This window comes from Centroberyx gerrardi, chromosome 15 (assembly GCF_048128805.1).
Source record: "Centroberyx gerrardi isolate f3 chromosome 15, fCenGer3.hap1.cur.20231027, whole genome shotgun sequence".
In the NCBI taxonomy this organism is placed as follows: domain Eukaryota; kingdom Metazoa; phylum Chordata; class Actinopteri; order Beryciformes; family Berycidae; genus Centroberyx; species Centroberyx gerrardi.
The window spans coordinates 20,824,616-20,849,163 of NC_136011.1; the positions used below are offsets into that span (position 1 = coordinate 20,824,616).

General features: G+C 41.0%; 4 protein-coding genes across 4 annotated transcripts; 2 read left to right on the forward strand and 2 right to left on the reverse strand.

Annotated features, from left to right (window-relative positions):
- Positions 1–1,837: 1,837 nt before the first annotated feature.
- hint1 (histidine triad nucleotide binding protein 1) lies at positions 1,838–3,836 on the reverse strand. Its single transcript, XM_071905076.2, has 3 exons — positions 3,705–3,836; positions 2,614–2,718; positions 1,838–2,166 (listed from the first exon to the last, which is right to left on the reverse strand). The coding sequence occupies exons 1-3, from the start codon at positions 3,813–3,815 to the stop codon at positions 2,002–2,004; spliced, it is 381 nt and encodes a 126-aa protein (XP_071761177.1). The 5' UTR covers positions 3,816–3,836; the 3' UTR covers positions 1,838–2,001.
- A 97-nt stretch (positions 3,837–3,933) lies between these two features.
- On the forward strand, positions 3,934–5,571 carry lyrm7 (LYR motif containing 7). Its single transcript, XM_071905077.2, has 5 exons — positions 3,934–3,985; positions 4,248–4,320; positions 4,753–4,823; positions 4,922–5,003; positions 5,146–5,571. Exons 1-5 carry the CDS (start codon positions 3,968–3,970, stop codon positions 5,214–5,216), a joined length of 315 nt encoding a protein of 104 aa, XP_071761178.1. The 5' UTR covers positions 3,934–3,967; the 3' UTR covers positions 5,217–5,571.
- Positions 5,572–5,912: 341 nt separating this feature from the next.
- On the forward strand, positions 5,913–12,223 carry dync2li1 (dynein, cytoplasmic 2, light intermediate chain 1). The gene is made up of 13 exons (XM_071905074.2): positions 5,913–5,988; positions 6,092–6,215; positions 6,310–6,344; positions 6,669–6,738; positions 7,054–7,142; positions 7,643–7,841; positions 8,240–8,308; positions 8,640–8,717; positions 8,932–9,011; positions 9,379–9,449; positions 9,626–9,723; positions 9,886–9,978; positions 11,841–12,223. The coding sequence occupies exons 1-13, from the start codon at positions 5,975–5,977 to the stop codon at positions 11,901–11,903; spliced, it is 1,083 nt and encodes a 360-aa protein (XP_071761175.1). The 5' UTR covers positions 5,913–5,974; the 3' UTR covers positions 11,904–12,223.
- Positions 12,224–12,558: 335 nt separating this feature from the next.
- On the reverse strand, positions 12,559–24,443 carry abcg5 (ATP-binding cassette, sub-family G (WHITE), member 5). Its single transcript, XM_071905073.2, has 14 exons — positions 24,274–24,443; positions 23,672–23,793; positions 22,992–23,128; positions 21,043–21,141; positions 19,808–19,940; positions 18,498–18,637; positions 18,012–18,141; positions 17,519–17,732; positions 16,796–17,001; positions 14,324–14,462; positions 14,047–14,120; positions 13,584–13,695; positions 13,079–13,191; positions 12,559–12,768 (listed from the first exon to the last, which is right to left on the reverse strand). Exons 1-14 carry the CDS (start codon positions 24,441–24,443, stop codon positions 12,584–12,586), a joined length of 1,974 nt encoding a protein of 657 aa, XP_071761174.2. The 3' UTR covers positions 12,559–12,583.
- Between the last annotated feature and the right edge of the window lie 105 nt (positions 24,444–24,548).

Below are 24,548 nucleotides of genomic sequence, written 5' to 3' on the forward strand. Positions count from 1 at the left end.
TTAGCTTCAGATGACAATTTCTATTGGATTCCGCTTTCTAAAATTAAATAAAGCAGATAGATCTTTTGCATGTACACAGGCACACACAGTCACCACTACTTTTAGAGACATATGGAGCCACATTTACCCCAACTGTACCAACTCTGGGCAGGGGCAATCGAATTACAAAAGTGTCTTATACTAGGAACAACATACAGTAGGAGAATTCCTTATTAGGGTTGACGTTTGCTAAATCTTGAGCAAATAAAGTAGACCTGATTTTTGAATGCAGCAGGATATTGAATTGACAAGCACAGACATTGTATGCTGAAGGGACAAAACCTAATCAAAACAGATTATGGCTTGTTTCAGAAACATGACATTAAACTTCCCATTGCCATAACTGCCATAACTGCTGTGTGTCAGACAGATTATTGGACAGTATCAAGCGGTTTAGTCCTATTATTTGTGTGATCTTGATTCTGATCCATTTCACATTGAAAAAAATGAACTAGACTATTGCAAACAAAGTAAAAATGTAGCCATGATTAAGAACCTAGGGGCATAACTATAACTGCTGCATCAAACAAATGCTACACGCTGCCATACTTGACAGTGTACAAAATGTATTCAGTCATTTTTAATAGAACTCAGCTGATCCAGACTGTCTTCAGGGTGCTGATCTGGATTCTGTATACACGTCTCTCCTTTTATCTCAGACTTTTTCATCTTGGGGATGGCAAATAGATGTCTTTCTGATATTTCCTCCTTAAGGGAAAGCTTAGAATAGAGCAAACATCTGTTTATATTAAAACTCATTCATTTCTATACTAGATAATTGGCCTATACAAAGCACTCAGTAACTTCCCAGAGAACATAACAGGCCTCAAGCCCTGAAGCTGAGAAACACTGACCCAACTGGCTGTTAGAGACAACATACAGTATACGTATGTTGAATAAGTTTGAAGTATCAGAGCTCTTTTTTCTTCTTTGGCTGGGCCAGTAGATGGCAGTAGTCACAGCCGATGAGCCCAATAGCTTTTTTTTCCTGAGTTGTTGGACAAGTTCAACAAAGTTAACAAAAAGTTCAGCGTACTGATAAGCACATGCACCAGATATTTTACATTTTTTAGAACCTGAAGGGCCCCGCCTGCCTTGTTAACTCAGGCCCTTCTAAACATGCAGCAGCTCCAGTGGGATACCAGCATAGGAAACCTGCTGCAGCCAAATTAATAATAATACTTTTCTACAGCACTTTTCATGATACTCAAAGGCACTTTACATAAACCAGAGGTATATAAAAATCCACTTCAACAGTCTGACACCATCTTTCACATTTGATATCGTCTGAAAATGCCTTTAGTGTTTTTCACACTGCACATTCCCAGCACATGGTTATCCTTTATTCTAGAGTTGGTCATAAGATGAAACTGTATGTATTACGTATGAAAATATTAATTACTGCATGTAGGAATGTGCAAAATAAAAGCAAGTGTATGTCATTGAGATTTCCAACATGACACCTCCCATCAAACACTATGTTAACTATGTAAGAACTATACCAACAGGTTTGGTTGGTATATGATTATGGACTGCATACACAGACCCAAGAATCCTCATCTTCAGGTGGGTTATAATTATTATTCTCCTTAGGCAAATTCTCTCTTTGCTCTTTTGCTTACATCAAGCAGTAAGGGAAAGGGAGCTGCTGTACTTGCAATCCCAGCACTACTAACAATACAGAACACATTTAAATTGTCTTTGTATTAAAAATGCATTGAAATTCTGCAGCCTGCCTGGAGTAAAACAAAAACTCCCTGGCTGGAGGAAATCAAAGAAAAGAAAAACACCACTCACATAGTTGTGAAGTGCATTTAATTACCACTGAGAAATTTCCAAGTTTTGTCTGACGGTTTCGCTTTACATGACACACTGACGGTCAAAATAGTCGCAATGAAATGGTACACAGGACAGACGTGAAGGATGATGGCTTGATGGTCTGTGTGTGGAGCGGACGGCTGGTTAGCCGGGGGGCCAGCCCATCTGCCGGCCCCCCAGGACGTGGATGTGGACGTGGTAGACCGACTGGCCGCCCTCCGGCCCGTCGTTGACGACGACCCTGTAGCCTTTGGACAGGCCCATCTTGTCAGCACACTTCTTTGCAACGATCATCAAGTGACCCAACAACTAAGAGACAGAGACAATACATGAATGAAACTCAACTGAAAATACATCTGCTTTGGACCCAGAAATAAAACACAGAAATTCATGCAGGCTTAAGGACAAAGAAATTGCACAAATTGCATTGAGTCATATGGGATAACAGTGGGTTGTTTGGACAAACTTCAAGTTGGCTGTACAGAGTTCCACCTACTGGTCACTGACAGAAAGTCTCTTACATAAATCATTGAACTTTGGATTACGCCTTATTTTTACAGTCTACGATAAAAGCTTTGCATTGTGTGCCCGATTTCCATCCAGCCTGACACCAGTCAGCTATTACAAGTAATTGATTAGTGAAAGGTATTGGTATCAGCAGCATCACGTCTGAGCAGGACAGTGCAGACTGCCATGACTTCAGCAGGCGGGGAGTGGCCAGCCTGGAGTTACATTATGAGAAGACGTCATACTTACTGCAGCATCGCTTTCCTCAGCTTTGGACAGCTGCACAATTGGCTTTTTGGGGACCACAAGGAAGTGAGTAGGGGCTTGAGGAGCAATATCAGGGAAAACTATGCACTGAAATGCAAAAAACACCAAATCAGGATTAGTCTGTGCGGACTGTTGCTGGTTTGTGTTTTTGTATCGCTTACCACAACAGTCTGTACGGAGGTGCATTGACTTTACTGACACAGGAGCAGTGCTGATCATTGCAACTTTTGTGCCAGCAAAACAAACAAGTCAATACTCATCAGTGGCAGTGAACTTTTATGAATCATAAACTCAGAAACATGTTGCGTTTGATGTCTTGAAGGTGCCACACTAGTGTCAATGCATTGTAGAAAGCCAACATGGCAGCCACAGCTATTGTACAAGTCACTTTTATTCACTTTCCTACAAACTGTTGTGGTGAACAAAAATAGTAAAATAGCCACAGCAATCTCTACCACATTATATTACACAGGCTCATTACATTTTCCCCAGAAAAGAAGAAGTCACTTTTAACCATCTTTCCAAATGTATTCTCTATGGAACAGCTCCAGGTCTAACATAATGATGACATGACAGGTTCAAGTCTGGATGAGCTGAAATACTGATTGCATCATCCACACCATAGGAATAACCCATGAATGCATACACTCTGGGTAGTAGCCCACTGAGTTGTAGATCTACTATAATTAAAAGCAATTGCTAGGGCAGCAGGGAATCTACATGGTAAATAATAGGCCCCGTTATTGGTAGCAAGCCAACTGACTGTCTTAGATTCCAAGTGGCAGCAAATTTGACAAGAGAAATGGCTAAATAATAAATGCAGAACAACATCTCATCCCTAGATAGGAAACTAGCAAATTTTGTTAAATGCCCTGCAATCGTTTATTTAACTTAAAAGACAACCAATTTCTGCCAACTGGGCGCAAGCTTTGCTATATCACAAAGCAGAAGCTGCAGACTTCCCCTGCACAGCTAGCAAGGAGCTAACGTCGTATGCAAGGAGCTGTAGCAAGGACAATATCTAACTTTCTTGCAGCCAGACGTGTTTAAAAATCAAAATACTGAATGCATACCTGATCATCCTCATATAATAGTTCTACTGGAATCTCCTTGCGTATGATTTTCCCGAAAATTGTATCTCCGCCCGGCTGGGCAGCCTGCGCTTTCGCTGTTTCATCAGCCATGTTGGCGCAGACAGACTCCGGGCTGTCACCACGCTTTTGGAGCTGTAATATTATGGTGAAAGCTCATTGGCTAGAACTGTACGCCTTTTTAAAAGTCTACACTGATTGGTCGTTCACTTCCTCAAAGCCGGAAGTGAGCATCAGAAGTCAAGATGGGGACTCGTTTGAAGGTGAGGATGGGAAACTTAGATTTTTGCATGCTGCGTAACACTTACATTATTTTAGGTAGCTTCTTTTTCGTTAATTTACCTGTTATCGTTACAGAAGTAACTGTTGGCATTCATCAGGACGTAAAATGACACGGACAACCCGGAGCTAGCTAACTTAGCTAGTTGCTAGTTACCTAGTTTCCCCACTTGCTTCAGTTCAAGTCATAGAAATCTAAAGTGCTTAGACTGCTGAATGCTGAAATGATGTCTGTATCATATCCAGGTGCTGAGCGTGTTTAAAGCGCTGCACAGAACAAGGATGGCTGTGTTCAAAGATGACAACAGAGCGCTGACAGGTGAGTTGTGTGCAGCTGGTTACAGAAAGGACTGCTGTTGTCATCATTGACCTGTCATTGCATTGCTTGTAGCCTAATATCTATCCTGCATCTACATTTCAGTCGGTGAATGATGTTTACCACTCAGTCCTTTAACATTTTATGATATTCATTGATAATATATAACACTATGTGTACTCTCAGATATGTGGTAAGAAAAAACAAACAAAACATGGAATTTCACAGAATTTCATTGAATTAAATTCAACTTCCTGACATTTCAATTCAATTTCAATTGTATTTCCTGTAGGTTTTTTTTAAATTCCAGTTCCTCAGTTGAATTGGAATTGATGAGTTTATTCATGAATTGACCCTAACCCTGTTAGGTACTATATGTAATGGCATGCTCTCCAGTATCAAATGCGTAATTGATATGTTTTTACTCCTGTTAAGCTGCAAGGTTAAAGATCAATGAGGAGTTCCGGAAAAACAAAAATGAAACGTCAGAAGAAAACGTACGCAAGGTACAGCATCCATTTATCACATCGCCAAGAACACACTAGCATTGTAAATCCACAAGATTGAATCTATGGATCATTCATTACCCTTCTGCTGTTTTCAGATGATCAAAATTGGCTCAGATGTGGAAATTGTTCTTCGAGAAGCTGTCATACAAGCGGAGCATGTAGGAGAAGATACGCTCTGTGCGTAGATATTTTTCTCCTCTCTTGCCTTGTTTGTTTTATTTGGTACCATGATAAAAACAAGGATCTTAACATCACTTTGATACGATACAGATATGTGGTGCATCTCCATGATGTGTACTTTATTTTTCTGCTCTTTCAGTGCTTCGACCCAGAGACAGCCTTCTACTCGAAAATGTACCCTATTGTGACCAGCCCAGGAAAAGATCATGACAGCCAGGACACCATGGACTACATGTTTGCATCAAAAAGCCTCACCATCAGCCATTACTTAAGCCATCTGCTATTTAAAGGATTCACCCCCCGAAAAAACTTGTTCATCAAGAAAGAACAAAAAAAAAAGTCGTCCCTACTTGCAGAAATTCCTGTATATGATTCACTCTGGATCTCAGCTGTTCTGATTTGAGTTTTGTGTCGTGGACTGGGAGTCATAATTTCATGTACAGTGTTTTAATGTTTAATGTGATATGATTTTTTTTTTCTTCATTTATTTTGGACCTGCTTTGTCTACTATTCCCTTGTACAATATTTAAGAAGAAATACAAAATAAATAACGAAAACAGATGTTTATATTTTCTTTACCAGAGATCTTTTTGGGAATCTTAGAGTTCCCTGCTAGTATGTTATTTACTGGTTATTGATGTTGTTCCCCACCATTTATTTATGTATTTATTTATTTCAGCAACACAAATATCCATTATTCAATATGAATCAACTTCACAACAGTGAACTCTTATGGTTTTTCTCACTGTTAATTTTCCCACGCAATATAACACGTACAACAGATCAAGACCTAAGACGCAGACTATATCAGTGCACTACATTTCCCACAATCCTCTTGCAGCAGCAATATTAGTACATCATCAAAAAGCGACGTTACTTTGGCAACGTTTATTTTGGTTGTTTTCACAGCTAGCTAGCTAGCCAGTTAGCTAGTCAACAGTGACAGCGTCAGTGAAATATCAAATGAGATGCCAAAAATAAAGTAAGAAATGCCGTCTAGGTTTATTTTCAGAAGATTTACTATATCACGATAGCAACAACATATTTTTTCAGACAATGTGTCGCTTTTGACTTGTATTTCTCAGCTCTGACACGCTATGGGAGCTGGCAGCAGCAGAGGTTCAGAGTCGGGACAGCGGAGGTGGAGAGGAGGACGGAGGAGAAACGGTTAGCGAGAGGACCGTGTTTCTGATGGGGAGCAAGGCTGGGGTATGTTTACCACAGTACCAGCCATTATCAGCGACTTAGTTCGTATATTTTTTTGCTCTCTAATGGAAGCACACTTTTTTCTCCTCTTTTTCAGGGTAAAACTTCCATTCTCCTCAGATGCCTTGACAGGTGGGTGTGTGCAGAATGGGAAATCTACTATTGTACTCCATCCACATCAGTTTTTATCCTCTCATCTGCCTCTGGGGTATCTGATCTTGCATCCAATCACTACAATGCTTTCATCCAAGATTAAATAACACAACCTTGGCCTCCAAACAGAGACTTACACCACCTTGCTGCATACAAGCCTAACTCTAACTCCAAACCTAGCCTCCAATGAAATCTAACCTACTACTCAATCTCTCCATCCTGTATATATGGCATGTTAAAGGTAGGCTCAATTTCATGAAAACGCGGCAGTAATAAATTATAATACTGTTTGTTTCCCTCCAGAGATGAACCCTCCAAGCCGACCCTAGCTCTGGAGTACACTTTTGGCAGACGGGCTCGAGGACACAACACAGTAAGGACAGCTCAGAAAGTGCTGGGGGAAGTCCTCTTCCTCCTGGAGACTGATTATTTCTGTGAAATGGCTCAGTATGAAATTGGAACAGAGACTTCATCATAGATATTAACACTGCAAAACGCAGGAAATTCAATCATCATGGTCCCCAATCCTCCAATCCAAAGTACTAGCTTACTGTGGGAGCTGGTATGATCATGTGATATGATATACTGGTGTTCTTCTGTTCCTCTGTAGCAGCACGATTGTACATAAATGTGTAGCTTGTAATAAGCAGTGTGATAAAACTGATCGCCTGGTGGTCTCTTCCTCCAGCCCAAAGACATAGCCCACCTGTGGGAGCTGGGTGGAGGCACCTCCTTGTCAGACCTGGTCCAGATCCCCATCACTGCTCTCAACACCAGGTAGGTCACCAACTCATACTCTTAAGTTCTGTATACTGCTGTTTTATATTAGGATTCTCTCACTCCCTGGTTTTGATCAATATGACATTATGTTTTAGTAAGTGAGAACGAGAGAGTAATGTCTGATGTGTCCTTACTGGCTTTTGAATGTTTTGCATGATTTCATATTCTTGATTTTTGGAATTTATATAAATATGGATGATAATCTATAACTATTGGATATTACATGTTTTCAGTTCAAATACTTATACGCTTATCTCCAAAATCAATGTGGTTTGAATGTATCATCTGTTGTTTGTTGGTTTTAAAATTTTACATTTTGAATACTGTTTTGGCATTATTGCCTCTGTTTAAGTCATGTCAAAAAAGTCAAATTTTGGGAGAAAGAGAAAAAAAGACAAAAAGAAAACGTGTATGTGTTTGCGTGAGCTTAAATACTGCATGAAGATTTACATTTCTGTATCCTACTACAGCATAAAGTGATTCCTGTCTGTTCCCAGGTCTCTGTCAGTCGTCCTAGTCCTGGACTTGTCTAAACCCAATGCCCTGTGGGGAACCATGGACAGGCTGCTGCAGGCGGCACAAGCCCAGGTGGAGAAGGCCTGTTCCCAGGCACAGCGAGCAGGGAAGGCCAAAGCTGGAGCCAAGCAACAAGCCTCTGCCCACCCAGCAGCACGTGTCTTACCTAAAGACTATCCTGTAAGACCTCAGCTCTTCACAGTGGCCATTGTATGAACAGGATCTCTTGTTCAGTCCAAGGCCACATATACACTATATTTGAAAAGGTTTTTAATTGTATGAACTGCTGGAGGAACCCTTAAACTTCATGCTCTTAGAAAATGCTCATATATTACAAATGAAGACCAGTGCTAACAAACTAAACCCACAAGCTGAAAACCAGCCGTTTTGAGATTAAGAGGGTAGTTCACTAAATCTCCATCAAACGATAGCTAACATCTCACAGGGTGGACAAGGGTGAAATATGATGTATAAGGCTTTATCTTAGATGACATATGTGAAGAATTTTTCATCCAGTGCAGATGTAAGATGATGCTGATAATGCCTGTATCCTGAGTTAACTGTGACTCCATCAACAGGACAGAGAGCTGATCAGTCCCTTCCCTGTTCCTCTGCTCCTCATTGGCAGCAAATATGACATCTTTCAGGTAAAATACACTCTTCAACCTAGACATTACCTGTGGAATTGGTCACACGGTAGCTGAATAACAGACTCATTTTATGACACTAATGTGACACCCATTTTAAACACTCCTGATTTGCATGACGTATCAGGTTTTTATAAGGAATAGAAATGAAAATAGAGAGGCAAAACCATCCCACCAATTCACTGAGACTCAAAACATTCAAACCGTCGAATCTTAAAACATTATTGGAACACAAGAATGTCAAAAGATTGGTGCTTTTTAGAGTGGATCCTGGCATAGACTACGTAACACTTTTACATATGGAGTGACAGTTTTCCATTCTGTGTTGCAGGAGTTTGACTCTGAGAAGAGGAAGGTGGTTAGTAAGACACTGCGCTTTGTTGCCCACTACTATGCAGCCTCTCTCATAGTAAGTGCACTTTTCTATACATGTAACATATACACAATCCATCATCACAACATGCTACAGTGAGCACCTTTTCTGATGCATTTAATCATTGTTTTCCTTCTATTTCCTTTCTCTTATTTTATGAACCTTTCAATCCATCCATTCCAACAAATTCTCTGCTCCTCTTCTCTTCCTCCATTCTTCTTTCTGTCCATCTCCTCAATCTTTTCATTAGTTCACCAGCATCAAGTCGGAGAGCCTGATGTTAAAAACCAAGAGCTTCTTCTCCCACCTGGCCTTCGGCCTGGACAGAGGGTGAGGAGGATTACCCAATACTGTACGCCAAGGATTGGTGGCACTATAGGAATATTGGGACTGGCACTGTATTTAGTTTGTTCTAAACACGAGTGTCCATACCACTATTTTGCTACATTTCACTATTATATTTCACACTCATTATACTATAGTAGAACCATAAGATATTATATTATATAGACTAATATATCAACATTCTTATTACACCATGTTTCACACTATTCACTATATGTTTTTGGCGTTTAAATATGACACTGAATAATGAGTTTAAATTTGGGGTTTTGTCTATCTTCTGATGTTCACTGATAAATTGACTTGGTTTCATTTGTGTTTTCAAATGTTTTGTTTTGTGGTTTGGATCCATCAGGAAATCTGTGTCGTGTGACTCCACCAAGCCTCTAATCATCCCAGCAGGCTCCGACTCCTTCAGCCAAATAGGTGAGCACAGCGCCGCTCTGTGGTCAAAGTCAGTACTGCTAGCTTTGTTGCAGTCTTATGGGATTCAGATGTATGGTATAATGCTTAACTGAACCTAAACTGAGCTGCACTGAACTATGAATCACTATACAGGATTGTGTGATATTATGTTTTTAACAGAATTCTCCTATTACTAGGTTCCCCTCCTACTACCAATGTGGACATTGGTTCTCTGCATGCCAAAAACCCAAAGGACCTCTGGAAGAAAGTCTATGAGCTTGTCTTCCCCCCAGAGGTAGTTCACACACTGGTTGACACTCATTTATACGCTTAGAAATATGCTATTTTACTCCATGCAAATGTGCCTCTTCACACAGATGAACAGCTCAGACGTAAACACCCTCTTCTCTGTCTCTTGTCTGTCTGTCTGTCTGTCTGTCTGTCTTTTTCTCTGCAGAGTACCAGTGAGCACAGGGAGCTGAAGGACCCAGCCAGGGACCCACAGTACAGCGAGCCTCAGATCGATGCCATGAGGGCCCAGAAAGACCAGGTAAAACATCTCCATCCAATCATTGATGTGTCCTGTGTCCTGTTACTCTGTGGCTGCATCATTTTAAATACTATGACAAAACCATTCGCCTAGAATTCTGACATTGGATAGATTATGCTATTGCGATTAATTAGTGGCAGGGCAATCAATAGGGAATTCATCAGAAAGCCTGGTTTAGTTACCTGTGACCTCCCTGTGCAAGGGGGCAAGGAAAAAGATTAATTTCTCCTTTTGAGGATCAATAAGTTATCATAAAGAAAGAAAGAGAAATGAAGAAAAGTGCTAGGTGCTAAATTCAGGACAAAACATGTAGACAACTTGTTACTCAAGAGACACTTCACCAAATTTGCCCATGGAAAAAGAGGTCAGATATAATGGGACATTTCAGCCATAAACCTTGGAGTAAGAAGTTGATTCATCTTCTTAGTTATTATATTTTATTTCATACATGGTCACTTCTGAACTCCACATCTGTCGTGTTATTGTGATCAAGACTATGATGACCCAAACAGGCCCACACACCATATATCCCAGAGTTTTAGATATTGTTTCCAAACGGAACATTTTGGTTGTAACGATACAAGCACCTTGCATGGGTTCGGTGATTCGGTTCGGCAGTTATAGCACTGAGTGGTTCACACACTGTTAAACCTCAGCTTGAATCAAATGAGAATTCAGAGAGACAGCTGGATCTCCTGTTGAAGACTTTCTTGTCTACTCTGCTCCAGCCTTGTCTTGTAATGAGTGTAATGTTCCATAGTAACCTTTGTCCCTGCAGTAGCCTCCATGTAGTAATGCTCCTGTCATGTTCTCATTAATGGGCTGTAATGTAGGCCATGGCCATGACCTTGAAGGAGGCAAACAGTGTTCCTTCCTGTCTGTCTGTCTGGGTGCCACTCTGGCACTTGAACTGCAGTTACCTTTTGCCCATAACACACACACATCACACACTGGCTGACTCTCACCTGATGCTGCTCACCTAGCTCTGCCATTGGTCAGCACATGATGTAACTGGTCTGGATAACCAATAGGAGCAAAGGGGTAAAGGTTTATTCCAATCAGAGTATAGAGAATAAGGTGTGTGAAGACCTAAATGCACGTGAAGGAAGATTTTAAATTAATATTCTTGATACTTACAGTATCATTGCGTCCTGTATAATGCTCACTTAAAGAGATAATATTCTCCAATTCCACCCATCTGACTGAAGTATGAGTTAGTAAAAATATAGTTAGTATTGCACTCCCACAAAACATTTAAACTATAAGGTCACATAATTTTACCTTACAATAGCATATCAGACCAAGTATGACAATATAAAGAAGAACGCTAATACCTTGGCAAGAATAGAGAAAACTAGTTGATTGCAGGGTTTCCCTCAGACAGAATCATTATGACAATATCATTACTAAATGCAATGCTAAAATCTGACAAGAGATTTCAAAATGTTTGTAAAATCAAGGTTCTCCATCTGACAAACCCTTTCCAAAGTCCAGAGAATTGGGGAAGCAAAATAGTCCAGGTGGCCTGCAATACACTGAAGAAAAGCCTGGATTAATATTTGATGTTGGGAGTCCTAGAAAAGTGTAAACTGCATGTAGCCTACACCTTGATTTATCATAAATTTTATAGGTGTTGTAAATATACTGTTATCTGTGCCCTAGATTTACATTTACATGTTTCTCACCTTTTATTACCATCTTTTATTCAGGTCATCTCTTGGAGATCAAACATTATTTACCATCATGATGATGATTTTGTGGTATTTCTGAAGTATAATGTATATTTGCACTGTACTTCATTACTGAAGAGGATGTGTAATGTTTTTGTTTTCTTGTTCTCTCTTTCTGTCTCTGTGTTTCAGGAGCTGGAGCAGTATAAGAGGAATGCAGCTAAGTCATGGAAAGGACTGGAGCTGGAGACTTAAGAGACAATCAGCTTTATAGTCGCACACATTTACACCACATATTAATGTATATATACATTTCGTTTTTATTTATTTTTATTTTTGTGTCATTATGGTTTTTTCCCCACTTAGTAGTTAGTAATTCTTACAACTTGTATAACTCTAGAAAAATTACTGAAAATATTTTTAAACAAAACAATTTGTATACTGATGATAAAATGTGCTCTAGAAAAATAAACTATTTAACATTATTATTAAAACAAATTATACCTGTCATAACTAAAGAGATCCTAGCTTAAGATACCATATCACAACACACAGTAGGCACCTTCTATACTTCACTTGGCACACATGAGAAAATACAATCACAATATTTAAACTACAGGGTAGTGAATGCAGGGTAGTGAATTCTGAGATTAATCTCAGAACTCAGATACATTTTTCACAGGAATAACATATGTGAAGTCTAAAATGGGTGGCATTCCTCTTTTAAGAAAGCAATTACCAATAAAAATCTGATGTAACTATCCCTTAAGCTATAACCTCAGGTAAGTGCTTACAGAGACAAGTCGCTTGAATGTCAGAGGAAAGGGTTGAGTGCAGTCAGCAGGAGCAACAGTACTTCAGTATCCCTCATCTTCCCTGAACAATGCCCTTCATAGGTCCAATCCAGACATTTTCCCACAAGCCTGTCATTGGTTTTAGTGACGTATGAGGTAGTCTCTGATCTTGAAGCTGACCATGCCCAGCAGCAGGAGGGCGGGGAGGAAGGAGTAAAGGAGAACAAAGTCTAGTGTGTATCGGGACAGAGCGCCAGGATAGCCCTCTTCAATGACGTGACTGCCCTGGGTGACCACACACGCCCCTGGCAACGGTTTGGGGTTATCTGCAACAGCACATACCAGAGACAAAGAGTTTATAATTGCCATCAAAATAAAGGTAATACCAATAAATACATTTGTTGATATTATTGTATGTATGCTCATTGCTCCTCACCCACTTTTTTGCATCTTTCACCAGCTGTGTTTACGCACTCTTAAATAACACTTACGAGGCTGAGAATACAACTTGTAAACAGCTAAAATAATCTATCCAAAGAATTTGTTAATAATACAGCCATTATTATATCTCCCTTTTCATTCTAGCTCAGGGTATAGGTGCACACAGAGGATGGTCCCTTGGTGAAGACAACTTACTGCATGTAAAGTTGAGTCCATGAAACTCAGTGACGATGAGCAGCTCACAGCTGTACTTCTGGAAGGTCAAGTAGCTGAGCCACTGGAAAACCTTTGGCATCTGCTGGGTACTTCTGCAGAGAGGGAGAGGGAGAGGGGAGATGTGTTATCGGTAGTGTATGGTTAGATAGCTGAGCCACTGCAATGCCATTATCTGCAATAAAGACCTACAATGATTAATCAAAATGACAAACAAGTATCTCAATAATGGAAAAAGATGTGGAACAACGGTCTGAGGTATTGACTCCACTCAAGACAAGAAAGACATTAGATTCAAAAGCAATGTTGTCTTTAACACCTTCACCTGAGCTAAAAACTGTCCAAATCACTACAGGCTTTGAATATAGTTATTTGTAAAAGATACCTGCTGTTTCAGTGGTCATATTTAAACTTGCATATTTGGTTTGGTTGTTTGTACACAAGGAGACACAATAAACCAAATAAAAAAACATATTTGGTATCTCACCTTAGGAAGCCAGAGCCCACCAAGATGCCAGCAATATTAAGCAGAGCCACTCCACTGTTGACCATGTTGGGGTCTTGGACCACTCCTAGCAGCACCACAGTCAGCAGTTCACCTGATTATAAAAAAAACAAACAAACAAAACCACCACACTCCAAAGTTCAGAAACGGTGGAAACAGGTTAGCCAGTTGATTTAAGAGATGCTCAGGGGATTGAAACTTAAATATACTGATGTTAGAGAAACATTTGACAAGAATCCATCCCTGTCAAAGTGTTGATAACAAAATCACGTCTGAGTTAGAGGCACTGTATCATGGAGATATGCAAAGTAGCAATTTCCTTATATAATATTATGGATAATCCAGGGTTATACATTTTTCCTATTTATAAAAATCCTAAAAGAAAACTCTGGGTACTTGCTAGGGAGCTTTTTTCCCCCCCTTTATGTTCGTTTCAGCAGCTCACCTACAACATGAGGTACCAGGACCACAGCAGAGAAACACAGGAAGCGTATGCTGTCCGGATGCATCCCCACCGTCCTGACAGGAGGGCAGGGAGGGACCAAAAGATTAAGAGAAGAGACAAGGGAAGGGTGAGCCAACAAAAGGGTGGATACGGGAGGGGGCAAGTAGAGAAAATGTGAGCCATTAGTTCAATGAGGGCAGATGAACCACACTCACAAACATATATGACACCTCATGACAAACGCACACACACACACACACACACACACACTACCTACCAGTAAAGGAAGGAGGTGAAGATGAAGACACTAATGATGCTGAAGGGCAGGATGTGGAAGATGTAAGCCAGGAACATTTGCCATTTACTGTACAGACCATCCTGACTCTCCTGATCACTGATGGCCCGCAACGCCGGGACTACAGAGACAGAGAGAGAGAGAGAGAGAAGAGTAGTAAGAATTGTGAGTGGGAGAGAGGAGGAGAGTTGGAAAGTATTGATGCACATAGAAAACAAAAAAAAATTTCCAAGGCAAAAATAAAAAATGATAGTCAGAAATGAACCCTATCACATATGATGCTGCAAAACAAGATAACATTAGGATGGCAAAAGAGCAAAAAGTTAACCAAGTCTTTCTCTGATGTGTCGTCATCATATTCTCTAAAATTTTGATGTTGGAATGCGTCTTTTTTTCATAATGTCACATGGGGCCGATACATGTTGACACTTACAACATCTAAGAACCTTTGTCATCGTGACCATATTGTGAAATCCCAGTTTGTCACAAGACCCATTTTAAAATGAATGATGCATGTTATTGTATTCCGTCGCTCCTGTGAAGACCCCATGCAGCCTGGTCTGTATTTTATACTATCAGTTGTTATCGACAAGATTCAAGGTTGGTATGATGGCCCCATCCTTATCTTTGGATGTTTGGGTGCTTATGGAGTGTTTTAACTGCTTTTTAACTCTAGTGTAAATTCCACTTAGCCTAGTGCTTTATCACAAGCCTTATCCTCAGTATCTACTTCTGCTGTGACAGCCAGAGCCCTAAAGCTAAGATTTTAGACTCTACTGATAACCGAGGAAGGCAGTAAAGTAGGTGAAAATACCACCCAGTTACTTGGCTGCAGATAGGCAAAGCAGGAAAGCCCCTACACACACACTCACATGGTGAACTAGTGCGAGATAGGGGTGAAAGGTAATGTGCCACCGTCTACTTAAACTACAAATAGCTGGATAGTACAAATTTCAGTCAAAGAGTATCAAGCGAAGAGGTTATTGGTGTCAATCAGTTACACTTTGCCCACCTACAATAACCAGGGAGAGAAAATAAGCAAAACAAAAAAGAGAATTAACTTGTCATCCACTGCCATAGTGATCCCCTTACCATTAGCATAGATCACATAAGTATTGTAAAAGATAATCACCCATAGAGCCAATATTCATCTTAGTATAGATAGTATAGGTTTGTAGGTGAAAAGGAACTTGGGTTCATTGACCTCTAAATGGAGTCAACATCAGTCAAGATCAGTCTCCTTGCAAGTGAGTGTGCATTTGGAAAAGGAGTTTCATATCCATGATATGAATCTTAACAATCTTTACAACGTAAGGCACATCTAAAGTTGTTTTTTTTAACGCAAATAACACTGGAATCAAACTTATTCTAACAATATAATATTGGTATTATATTGGTGGTTGTTCACCGTTATAATGATCACCAACTGCAGTTCTTATCTTAACCACCATTTAATTTACACTTCATCACCTATCTCATACTCTCACCTGGGAGAGACACGGGAGACTTTGTACATTTTCACTAAGTGAAAGTAAAGCTAGACTTCACACATTTTCACTGAAAAAAGTCAAAAGATACTGTAGACCTCACACCCTTTCACCCAGTGAAGCAAAAGATAAGAGACTCTACACACACTTTTACCTGAGATAAAGATGTTTCAACCATGCTGTTCAACAAAACTGAAGGTAACTCATCACTTATATTCAGGCGATAGACTACATTCATGCACTTCAAAGTTTCCCTTTAGTCATTGTGTCCACTTATGATACAGACGTGATGTGATGTTATCAGACACATGAAGTTAGATGGGCTATAATTTAACTCGGATATTATGTAACTATACTGAAATGCGGCAATTGTTATATACTATAAATATGTTAGATGGAATGCCACACAACTGATCTGATCTATGTTTCTCCCTTGGCCTTCAGCAGTCCAGTTAGTATTTGCAAACATGGCCAACTTGCTCCCAAAGCTAAGAGCCAAGACTGTAATTTGTGGTGTTATACAAGTACAGCAGAGAGCTTCTTCATAGACAATGAATGGAGGAATACAGCCAAAATATTTGTCTGAACTGTTACAGACAAATTAGCTTTATATTATATGGTAATGATTTTAGTTCTGAGAATAAGATTACAAACCCCTCTCTCATGAAAATCAACCTGGGTTTTGAGGTTAGTGCTCAGCAGTCACTGTCACAATTTCCATCAAATGTAAAAATGTCCACATTTCCAATTAAATACCTCTCTCATTGTCTGTGGGAAACAGTTGTGGCTATTCACTAAAACAGAGTGAATGGTCTTAGCGCACGCAAATACATATTTGAATGCTGAAATTGAGCAATGCTCCTCTATAAATGTGTCACTTTTAAATAACATTTATGGAAATCTCAGAAACCAGGAGCAAAATGTGTTTTTTTTCCACATACAGATACATAGTATCGGTGGAACTCACAGAGAGCCACAGCGTTCAGCATGCCAGTGTAGGGCGAAGCGCCAACGGACTGATAGATGATGCCGATGCGGTCCTGCACTGCACCCTTGGTGACATCATTGTCTAAACGCATGACGAAGAAGGCGACAAAGAGACCGTAGATCAGGTTCTGGGACAGACGCATCAGAACACCCATCCTGTCTCTGGACAGGTTCCGTACCGTCCGCCTGCACACAGAATACACACATAAATACATGCGCACACACACACACACACAAAGGCAACAACAACAGTCACACAACAGCCAACCTTGCTAACAAATCTTTTCAGCTGGAAACAAGATATAAAAAGGAATAAGAATGCTGTTTTGGGGAAAAGAAGGGACTGAATAAAAGGGGTGAATACTGAGCAGGCCTAAGCCTTCTCTAACCCTGCTTGGCCATATTGTAGAACAAGAAGCACTTCAGCTGCCTAATGTCCCGCCATAACCATGATAATATATTAAACATAACCAGGTATGCTAATGAGGTCATTAACGAATGCATTATCTTAAAGACAACAAGTTAGGGGGAACCTGGGATGTAAGTATGAAGTTTCTGTCATGTATTGCAATTGAGTTATTATGTTCACAAGAGTGTGTCTGGACACAGACAGACGCCCCCATGATGACAAAATGTCCCACATACCATGTACCATGGTGGCGGGACATAAAAATGGCTGACAACAGACTCGCTCAGCACTGACCTGAACAGAACTCCAAGTTTGGCTGCACCGCTGGGCGACTCTTTGCTCTTAAAGGGGATGGCTGGTTTGTCTAAACGCTGCAGGCTCTGCTCCATTTTTCCCATCATGCTCTGGGAGATGGCAGAGCCCTGATAGGATGAGGTGATGTCATGCATGCGACTGAATGTGGCCGCCTCCCTCTCACTGCTGCGTGTGTCCACCGAGGTGAAGTCAACTGTCAATCATACCAAGAACTGTCAGTGAAGAGAACAGTGAACCCCTTTTTTTGCTCCCTAATTGTAGGTGTCAGCTAATTGCTTGAATTTTAAATGGATTAGATGCAGCTGTCACACAAGCCCCACTTTTTATACCGTATGCTTGCTGGATGCTGCTGCACTGTTGAGCCACCCCTAAGAGGAATTGTTTACAAAATCCCACAGCACTAATGCAGGATAGATACAGGGTTACCTTTGACAATACAGCGCATAACATAGGAGGCCAACACATACAGTACCATAGATGTCAAAGGGGTTGCAGTACTCTGGACACTCGTATCCACACTGGCTGAAGAAGTCCACCATCTCCCCCGGCTGCCCACAGAACACCAGCTCTCCACAGCTCATTATGGCTATCCTACTGAACACCTGGTAGACAGATACACACACACACATACACACACAGTCACATATGCATACACACACACACACACACACGCAGTTTAATGTCATCAACCAATAGCTATCAAAAGGACTGCAACACATGATCTTCTGTCTTTGTAATAAATCTTGTTTTGTTAGTATGCACACAGACACATATGTACCTGTACAGAACATGTATATACACACACATATACATACACACATACACAAGGTTTAATGCCATCAACTATTGGCCAATGGCCATAAACAGGACCACAATACACTAGCTTTGAGTGTTTATGTAACTTTTAAATGCAGTTTTATTCCATTAGTCACTCTTTCTGCTCCCCTCTCTCACCCACCCTGAAGAGCTCGGAGCGTGGTTGGTGGATGGTTACTATGACGATGCGGTCCCTCCTGGCCAGCTCCGCCAGCAGCACCACAATCTGATTGGCGGTCATGCTGTCCAGCCCCGTGGTCGGCTCGTCCAGTAGGATCACCCCTGCAACGACATCATCACGATGACATCATCATCCTCAGGCAGGTTAGTCACACATCAGGAAATATTGAGAACAGGGCGAATGGGAGAGACTCAATAACTTTTTACTCTTTTTTTTTTTTTTTTTTTTTTTTTTAGTCTTAAACTTTTAAAAGGTTTAATGTACTTTTATTAAGTGGCACAGGCGGGCCTCTCAGCGGGGCCAACTTAACTTGTTAAGATAAGTGAGTTCTTTTTTTAGTTAATTACTCTAATTAGGACAATTAAAAGATTGCCTCTTTGCATTATGAAAGTAGAGTGGAATTAGCAGATGCTTTAATTGTGAGATTAATTCATTTCCTGGTTGATTGGAGAGGCAGCGAATGGGAACTCCTCATTACTCTGTGTCTCTGTGTGTCTCTGTGTGTGTGTGTGTGTGTGTGTGTGTGTGTGTGTGTGTGTGTGTCTGTGTGTATGGCCAGTCTAATCCTGAATGAGGACTGAGACCCTTCAACCTCCCTGGGGGACCAAAGAACTGATAAACTACACCTGGGACGCGCACAGCCACACGTGTGCACGCAACCACGCACGCACACGCACACTCACACACACACACACACACACACACACACACACACACACACACAGAGAGAGAGAGAGAGAGAGAGGTGGGTCTCTGCTTATTCCTGTGTGGTGTGATAACCCTGCCTTTCATTACCCTTCTCCATCTCTCCCTCCCTCCCTCGCCTCCTTCCTCTGTCCATTCCTTATTCCATTCTTACTTAGTTCTCTTTGTTTTCTTCCGGTGTGGACTTTTAAAACTCTTTGGGGAGAGACAGGTCTTGTAGTAAACTTTTTCCTGGATGACAGTGTCACAGACATTGTCAGTCTTACCTGTCCTGTTGCTTTCACATTCATATTTCTTCCTACAGTATATCTATCAAATATCATATTTTTTAATGCAATAGTCTACTACAGTGAATGTACAAAACATTAGGGACATCTTCCTGATATTGAGTTGCAGCCCCTTTTGTACAATCCGCATCTCAATTGTCTCAAACCTTAAAATTCCTTCTCTAACTTGTCTGCTGCTCTTTGTGGACATCTCATTTGTGATTGGTATACATTTAATTTATACCAACATATAATTCTGTGCAGGCATATCCATGGGCAGCCTGCTGCAGGAGTACTCACTGGGGTCCTGAAGTAGCTGCATGGCGATGGAGACCCTCCTCCTCTCCCCCCCAGAGATCCCTGGGAAAACACGACCTCCAATTACACTGCGGGCCACATGACTCAGACTCAGCTCCGCCATCACCGCCGACACCTGCAGGAGTCAGAGGTCAAAGGTCAGGTGTCAAGAGATAAACTACTAACAACAGGTCAGCTGGCAAGGGGCTACTGTAGATCCCGTACTTGAAACCACTAAGTTGGTACATAAGCTCGTTTTACTCAGTGCACATGATAATTAAAAAGAAGTCCAAAACGTGATAACAATACATCTACATCAAGGTAATAGGGAAGTCATAAACTGTCATTGCTGAGTTTTCAAATCAGCGACATGCGTAATCATGCACAAGGCTAAAAATGACTGTTGACTGCCTTGAGAGTTGCACCCTCTTTAACAACAACATACAAGCTGAGATAGTGAGAAGTGAGATTAATGACACTTTAGGACTTCCTGGAATTGGAACAATATAACACACCAACCACATAAGTTCATTAGCTGTAAGCGAGCAAATCCACAGCTCATTGGCCTGCTGAAACCCAGCACACATAAAACTCGCATAGCTTTATGTGTGCCTTGGACACAGCAGTGACAAGGCTTACAATAGGCCCAACTCAGCAAAGCTCATGTCTCTTTTATACAGTCGCTTAGACCCAATTATGCTAATGGTAGACAGAACTAATTTCTTGAACTAATTGTGAACCAAAGTTGCTATCTAAGCCAAATTTAGAAGATTGGTGTTCTCTGAACAAAGTGTTTAAAAACAAAAATTTAAAAAAAAGATTTTCATCTTCTAAATTTATGCAGGGAATCCTAATTAGGGCTAAAGCCGTTGAAAACCTTGTAATGTGCATTCATCCTAAGTGATCCAGATTCTATATCAAGCAGTTTAAGGGTCTTTTCTTTATCTACATATGAGAGGGTTAAGAACTCTTGATCTGATAATCAGGCTATACTAATTTTCATCTTTCTCATGCCCGACAGGGAATATGTTCATATTTTCCAATAAAATCTATAGTTAGCAGGGAGTATTTATTCAATAATCTGTGCTAATAAGGGGAAGAAACCATCCCTTTAGTTCCCCATGCCCATGAATGACTCTTTCTCCTTTTTTGTAGATTCCCTATCAGGGAGAAATGTCAATTCAAAGCCCAAAAGGACTAATGGAGAAGACAGAGCAGAGGAAGTTTCCAACAGTCACCTTCTTCTTGATGCCTTCGGCCGAGTGTTTCCGCAGGGCCAGCTGGGCTGTGTAGGTCAGAGTCTCCTCCACCGTCAGATAGCTCAACAGGTTATCACTCTGAGAGAGGGAGACACAGAGAAAGAAAGAAAGAAAGAAAGAGAAGGCGAGAGGGAAAAAGAAACAGGGTAAGAGAGAGATACAGAGAGGTAGACAAATACAGCAAGGCAGAGTTGAATCTCATGAGTCTTTCATACTCTCTCTTCACTAAAGATATATTGTAGGAAATGGTTTTATAGGCCTTGTAGTGGAACCTTCCTCCCATCTCAATATTATATACAAGAGGCATGGGTAAAGGGATTATGGACTTGTATAGAAGAAAGGTAAAGACATCAAGACAATACAATGTACTCTGCTAGTGAAAGACAGTTATTGGCTCTGTTGTCTCTCTTACCTAAGGTCTGTGTTAAGGGGGTCAGTGTGAGATGGTAGTGCATGATGACTTTATTCTCTCTTTCCTTCTCTTTCTGATGGACTGAGTAACTGAGTGACACCACTGAGCTCTGAACATAAAGTCATCACGCTAATTAGGCAACAGTAATGTGTGTGCATATATGTTTATGTGAGTATATGTGTCTATCTATACTGCACATCCACGCACACTGAGTGTATATATACATATTTACATGTATGTGCATATATACATGTACAAACCCACTGTAACATATCCTCCCCCCCACACACACATACACACACTCACACACACACATTGTTTGAACCTGCCGAACCTGCTGCCTGCCTCAATTAACACGTGGCGCCTCCCAATCCCACTTCTCCTTAGTCTCTCCTCTGAATGACTTTAATATCAGCTGCTCATATCACCTCCTCATCTGCAGCTTAGCAGGGGAAGTTAATGACAAGGCTTAGAGAGCAGAGAGAGAGAGAGAGAGGGGGGTGCTATCAGCTAGAAAGGAGAGATGATTTGAAAGGAAGCAAGGCCGGTTTAAATCCAGTGTTTTTAATTCAGGCTTTGGATACACTTGAGCACCTCTCATTGAGAGATTAAGTGTATGAGGAGGCTATCAAGGGTCTCAAGTTAATTTCATACAGTGGCCAGGGCAACCTTTTCCCTACTTTTTGCAAAATGTGTGTGTGTGTGTGTGTGTGTGTGTGTGAGAGAGAGAGAGTGAGTTCATGGTTTCGTATTTATGGTGGCTAATATCACCCCAAGTATCCTTAGATACATACACACTCTCTGTCTGCATTGCAGCCACTCACATGTCACAGGGCAAAGAGTAACCTGATGTCAGATAGTGTGTGATGGGAACAAGGGCAAAGGAAAAAAGTGAGAGCGCTTGTGTGTGTGTATGTGATTTGTTGCATACTAGTATCAAACCTCTGTTCAATCTCTCTAATAATGTTCCCAATATATTATTTAACAGTGTGACTCTAAACATTATTATTGTCAGTGAGGTGACCAGAGAGGGGTTCATCTTGACAATGTGCTGCACGTTTTATTAGAGCCTGGAAGAGACATTTGAATCTGCTGAAGTATCACCAGCTGGCTAAAGTCACAGCTAGTCTCTAGGTGCAAGTTACTGTGGTTTTTTTATTGATAGTCTTGTCCACAGGCAAATGTTGATGGTCCTTTACATGATGGGTCTGTAGAAGAGATCAACCAAACAAAATGCAGTGGAAGCAGTGTGAAATACGCTGCATTTTATACCCTTGCATTGAAGCTGGTTGGTATGAGTACATTTAAACTCTGTCTCAATGTACAGTTAGTGAAAAGGCAGCAATCTATATATAATATCTAGCTGTGCCACTAGTTAGTTTGTCCAGAGCATATAAAAAAAGAATGCAGTGTTTTGGGATCTAAAGCTAATTTTGCAGGCCTCAACATAAGTTATTTTTGAGTGAGCACATTGAGGCCATAAATAATTGATTGTGTGTGTGTGTGTGTGTGTTACCTGCAATACATAGGAGAAGCAGTCCTGAAACTCTTCTCTCTTCAGTTTCCTGCCGTTAATGGAGACCTCTCCCAGCAGCGTGCCAGAGTTTCCAATCCTCCCTGAGATGGCATCCAGCAGCGTGGTCTTCCCCGAGCCTTTAACACACACACACACACACACACACACACACACACGCATGCACGCAGAGAGAGAGAGAGAGATGGATGTGTACATACAAACAAATACCTCAACAAAGACTAGGTATGTCCAGTCACTTATTTAAGTACATTTTTGGATTGCATGTGCTTGATTCTTTGCTGATGAAGCTGTAGCATGGGTTTGTGCTATAGCTGTATCTGTTTTAGTTTGTGAGCATGTGAGTGTGTTGCCTTGTCATTAGCAGTATTTTCACATGACCACTCTCACACCATAGTGGTAACCAATTATGAGACATATGAGATCAGGTTCTTCAACTTGAAGAAAAAGCACATTCATGTTGTCACTATTAGACATAGTTGACCTGATTCAGATTCAGATAAGATAAGGGACTATATGAGAGCCATTTACAGTAAATCATTATCTTAAAATTAAATTGCTATTGATTGCACATTCATAAAAAATACAAATATATTTTGATTACTTAATTATTTTGATTGCTCGCAACATTTTGTTCTGTGGACTGAGCTGTGAGTGCCAACCTGAATTGCCCAGTATGCCCATGATCTGCCCACTGTCTACATGGAAGGAGACATCATTGAGGATCTGACGGGTCCATCGCTTCCTGTAGGAGGGCAAGTCCCACCATGGACCCACACGCTCACTGGACCACACACACACATACACACATAACACACGTTGTAATATCATGAGCATCCTGAGGAATTCTCAGAATAGAATCCAGTAGATATGGTATATTGAGCATCACTGCATTTCAAAATATATGTATCAATAGACAGCACTATATCTCACTACACAGTGCATGGACAGTGAATAGCAGGGAGTATCCATGTATGATACGAATAAGCCTTTTTCTGCTATTACATTAGCAGTGAGAGTGATGTGCCACATAATGTTAAGTATAATTTCAACCAGACCTGCCTTTCCTGCCTAATTTCTACCGGCTTCCCATCAAATTCCACTGGATAGACTTGTGCATCTAACCAGTTTTATCTCATGCTAGTTGAATCTTTCAGCAGAAGGTTAAACAGACTTGTAAATGAGCCCCTGACCCCCCTGCCACCCCTCCGCCTGTCAGTTTCTGCATCTGTATTTGTCTGTGATCTCCTCCTGCAGCTCTTACCTGACTGTGTAGGAGATCTTGTTGACACTGAGGCAGCAGGAGGGCTCGGCCCGCTCCTCTCCACCGTCCCTCCACACGTCCTTCTTCACCTCCGAGACAAACTTGAAGGACTCTCTGACCCTGGTCCCGTTCTCCGGCCCCACGGCCTGCATCGAGTACGATTCGTTCATGTCTCCGCCGATCTGCTCATCCAAACGGCAAGTATGCGTATGGGTGGATGGGTGTGTGTGTGTTTGTATAAGGTCCGTCTCAGGTTAAGCCAAATTGTGGGTCCG